The sequence below is a fragment of the Hippoglossus stenolepis genome, chromosome 16 (assembly GCF_022539355.2).
Source record: "Hippoglossus stenolepis isolate QCI-W04-F060 chromosome 16, HSTE1.2, whole genome shotgun sequence".
Taxonomy (NCBI): domain Eukaryota; kingdom Metazoa; phylum Chordata; class Actinopteri; order Pleuronectiformes; family Pleuronectidae; genus Hippoglossus; species Hippoglossus stenolepis.
In genome coordinates, this window is record NC_061498.1 from 19,669,816 (window position 1) to 19,674,109 (window position 4,294).

Sequence of the window (4,294 nt, forward strand, 5' to 3'; positions counted from 1 at the left end):
AATTATAGACATGCAGAGCTCACATTATAATGTAGGCTCACTCACTCACTCACTCACACACACACACACACACAAACACACACACGCACACACACAGGGGACCACACATGACCAGTGCGCGCTCCCGGCTGTGATTTACGCTCGCCAAATTCATTTTAACGAGGTCGGTATTATCTGCAAAGCACCGGGAATATGTTTTATTATTCGGTTGCCTCTGGTGGTGCAGAAGCAAACACCCCCCCTCTCTCTCTTACACACACACACACACACACACACACACACACACACACACACACACGCACACACACACACACACACACACACACACACCCACACACACACACACACCTCTCTCTCAGGGAGGGCGCGTGTGCGTGTGCTTGTGTGAGTTTTTTTTTTTATGGGTCCAACAACAGACGGAAGAAGACACGCGGGGAGAGAAAGAATCAATTTTACGCGCCGAGGATTCCGACGTGATTGCGCAATCTCACCGGGAACCGGAGGAAGATTAGAAAGAGACTGAATGAGATTTAGAAAAGAAGGGAGCAGGAGACTGAAGGAGGGAAATAGGAAAGTGGTGGAGGAGGTCTGCAGTAGAACCACACACACTCACTCACTCACTCACACACACACACACTCACACACACACACACACACACACACACACACACACACACACACACACACACACACACACACACACACACGCACACTTCCTCTCGCCAGCGAAAGGAAAAGGGGCGAACGAATGCCAGACACAGAAGCTCTCTATTGGTCAGTGTGAGGTCAGCTGTTCTCTACCTCCCCCGTAACATCCCTCGTCACCCCATCCCGTCCTCTGCACGCACACACACACACACACAAACACGCTCTCTCTCTCTCTCTGTCTCTCTCTGTCTCTCTCGCTCTCTCGCTCTGTCCCACACTGGCACTCAGCCACCCAGATACACCCCCACCCCACCCCCCCCCTGTCGTCTCACCCTCAGCCTCCTCACCCCCTCCTCCCGATCTGTGATAAACTAAGTGATAGCAGCAGCCCGTCGGACTGTCGGCTATAAAACACAACAAATCATAAAGTGCAGGCAGGGGAAGGCAGAAGCAGGAGGAAGGGAGGGAGAACCGTTAGCCTTTAGCAGTTAGCCTACTCCTCCTTCTTCTGCTCCTTCAGCGCGTCAACGTTGTTGTTGTGTTTGTTTCGTTGCCTCCCGTCCTCCCCTCTCCTCTTCGTCTCCTCTTCTTCTCCTCTTCTCCTCTTTTTCACCTCCTTTCTCTCGTCTCCTGCACTTTCTCCCGATGAGCTCCTATTTTGTCAACTCCTCTTTCCCGGTGACGCTACCGGGGACGGGTGGAGGCGCACAGTCGGCGGAGTCGTTCCTTGGTCAGATCCCGCTCTACTCGTCGGGATACGCCGCGGACCACCCGCTCAGACACTACCCGGGCGCCGCGGCCGTCACCGCAGCCGCGGCGGTGGCTTACGGCGCGAGCGGCGGCGTTCACCAGGAGAAAGCGTACCAGGCGTCCAGCTACTACCAGCAGGCGGCCAGCGGAGTGTATGGCGGGCACCGGGCGGCGGCGGCGGTGGGGGTCGGAGTAGGGGGTGCGACCGGAGCCGGTGGCTGCGACTACGCCACGGCGGCTGCGGCGGCTGCGGCTGCCGCGGCGGCCACGAGCTTCTACCGGGACAAGGAGCATCAGTGCAGCCTGGAGGAGCACCAGCTCGCGCTGAGCCAGGAGGGCATGCACCGTAAAGCGGAGTGCGCGGGGCTGAGTGGGAAGGGGCTGTTCGGTGAAACGATGGACGACAAGCACGCGGCGTCAACCCCAATTTATCCGTGGATGCAGCGGATGAACGCGTGCAACGGTGAGTGTCTGCTTCTTCCTCCTCTTCCTCCTCTTCTGCTCTTTCTTGCATATTTTATGATCCCCGTCATAAAACTGACGTTTGTTTCCGCTGTCAGCCCCTCTGCTCCCTGCTTCCTCCTCCTCCTCCTCCTCTCCCAGTAGCTGCTTTATGATCCCCGTTTGTTGGCCTGTCAGTCAGTCATGTGCTCGCTATTTTATTATCCGTCATAAAAGCGGGTTTGTTTGGGTTGTAGCTCCTGTTACTGTATGTGACCTGCTGACCGACGCAGGGCTGAGAGACTCAAGAGAAGAGGAAGCCTGTCAGAGGGAGAGAGAGAGAGAGAGAGAGAGAGACACAGTGTTGTGGGTGAAAACAAGGAGCAGATAAAGAGGACAGATAGAAGGAACTTCAAGCATGAAGTCTCTACTCGCATTTCACTTTAAGTACCTCCTTGTTTTTTTTAAATGCAATATTAATATTCTTCCAGGTTCCCAGTCCAGATTAGAAAAATAAAATAATCCCCCGAGCACCTGACACTTAACGAGAGAACATCTTCCTTAGCTTCTCCAAACTGTTGAGACGTGTAGAAAGCTGTGACAGCTCCTTCCTGCTCCTCTTATCTCACATGTTAACCACTGTGTATTCATAAACCCAACAGATTAGATATTATTACAATCAGACTTTGCCAAGTTCCGAGTGAAAGTGAGACGCGTAGGGACAGTTTATGAGAAGCAGGGAGGGGGGTGGGGGGGCTGGGGGGGTGATTTGATTTATTTGTCTCCAGAAATAAGCACAAGTCGGCCCTGTTTTAATTCTGCTGTGAGCCAAAGAGAAGCAGAGAGCGACAGTTGCGAGCGGCTGCACTGAGGAGCCGATTGTCTTTGTTTAAGAGAGAAAACGGCCTGTTGAGATGTCGCAGCCTAATGTTGGATAATAGAGGGCTGCTGTTGTACGAATCCCTGCAGGACACTGCGAGTTATGACGGATGGGGTGAAAACAGGCAGAGGGAGAGAGACACGGGGAATCAAACGCGGCGCGGGACTATAAATGACAGTCGAGGACGTAAATGGCAGCTGGAGAGAGAGCGCAGAGTGGCAGCAGGAACCCTGAGTGCCCCGCCATAATCCGCTTTGCCTCACTTTTTTTATTTTTTATTTATGGGTATTTAGATATAGACGCGAGCCCCTGGGCGCCGTGCACGTCCACACACGTGGAGCTGCTCTTAGATCGATACAGAAACCGAAGCTGCTAAAATGACAACACGCCGATTTGTTTCCCACCGGGAGCCGAGAGAGGCCGGTGTTGGTGAGGGCGAGAGAGACTGAAGCCCTGGAAGCTGATCCTCACCGGGGGAATACCCTCTGAAATGTTACCGTCCGTCATTGTGCTAACTAATCTGTTTATTATTTGTATTGTTATTAGTGTCAGTATATTAGGAACAAGGCGTTTCTGTCTTCACTGATGTTTAAAAAAAGTATATTTTATACAATAGGCCTATAAATACTGTTTAAAAATAAAGCATTCTTACATCTAATGTTAAAAACATATATATTTATTTGTTTTAATTATTTTTTGTATATTTCTGAAGTAGTTCAACGCAATAAAAAACGCACACACATAATTGGAAAGATCTGAATGACACACTGCACTGAATGTATTTGATTTAGGGTTGAATTGTAACTTTTTTTTACCCTCAACTTGGCAGAATAAATTACAATAAACAGAATGAATACAATATTATTGAATAGAATAGAATAGAATAGAGTAGAATAGAATAGGCCGCTCTGAAGGTGACGCAGTGCTCCGCGCTGTGTCACCAGGTACAGCCTGTGTTAGTCTGGTCCCAGTTAAAGTGTAACCCTCTCCCCCCTCCCTCTCTCCCAGGGACCTTCGGTAGCCCCGGCAGGCGCGGCCGGCAGACGTACACCCGCTACCAGACCCTGGAGCTGGAGAAGGAGTTCCACTACAACCGGTACCTGACGCGGCGGCGGCGCATCGAGATCGCGCACGCGCTCTGTCTCACGGAGCGGCAGATCAAGATCTGGTTCCAGAACCGGAGGATGAAGTGGAAGAAGGAGAACAAGCTGATCAACTCCAACTCCTCTTCCTCCTCCTCGTCCTCTTCCTCCACGGTGAACGGGGCCGAAGAAGAGGAGAAACGGACGGAATGAAAGAAGGGAAAAATAAAAGAAATAAACTGATGTGAGAAACATAAAAGAAGAGGAAGAGGAGAATGGATGCGAAGACATGCCTGTTCAGTCCTCCCCATCTCAAAGTTCGTCCAGACGTGACTGGTGTGAAAACTTTGGGGTTAAAAAAGTATATATAACAATTTCTTTTTTTTACCTGAGGAGGGATGAGGGAAGAACGAGGGAGAAATAGATGTCTCTCTAATGTCGCCAGTCACTTAACAATTTCATCCAACTGCTTCTTTGGACTGTGTCTGCCTCT

At 50.9% G+C, this 4,294-nt stretch overlaps 1 protein-coding gene across 1 annotated transcript; it reads left to right on the forward strand.

Moving 5' to 3' along the window:
• The first annotated feature begins 622 nt into the window (after positions 1–622).
• On the forward strand, positions 623–4,016 carry hoxb6a (homeobox B6a). Its single transcript, XM_035180011.2, has 2 exons — positions 623–1,861; positions 3,728–4,016. The coding sequence occupies exons 1-2, from the start codon at positions 1,294–1,296 to the stop codon at positions 4,012–4,014; spliced, it is 855 nt and encodes a 284-aa protein (XP_035035902.1). The 5' UTR covers positions 623–1,293; the 3' UTR covers positions 4,015–4,016.
• Positions 4,017–4,294: the final 278 nt, after the last annotated feature.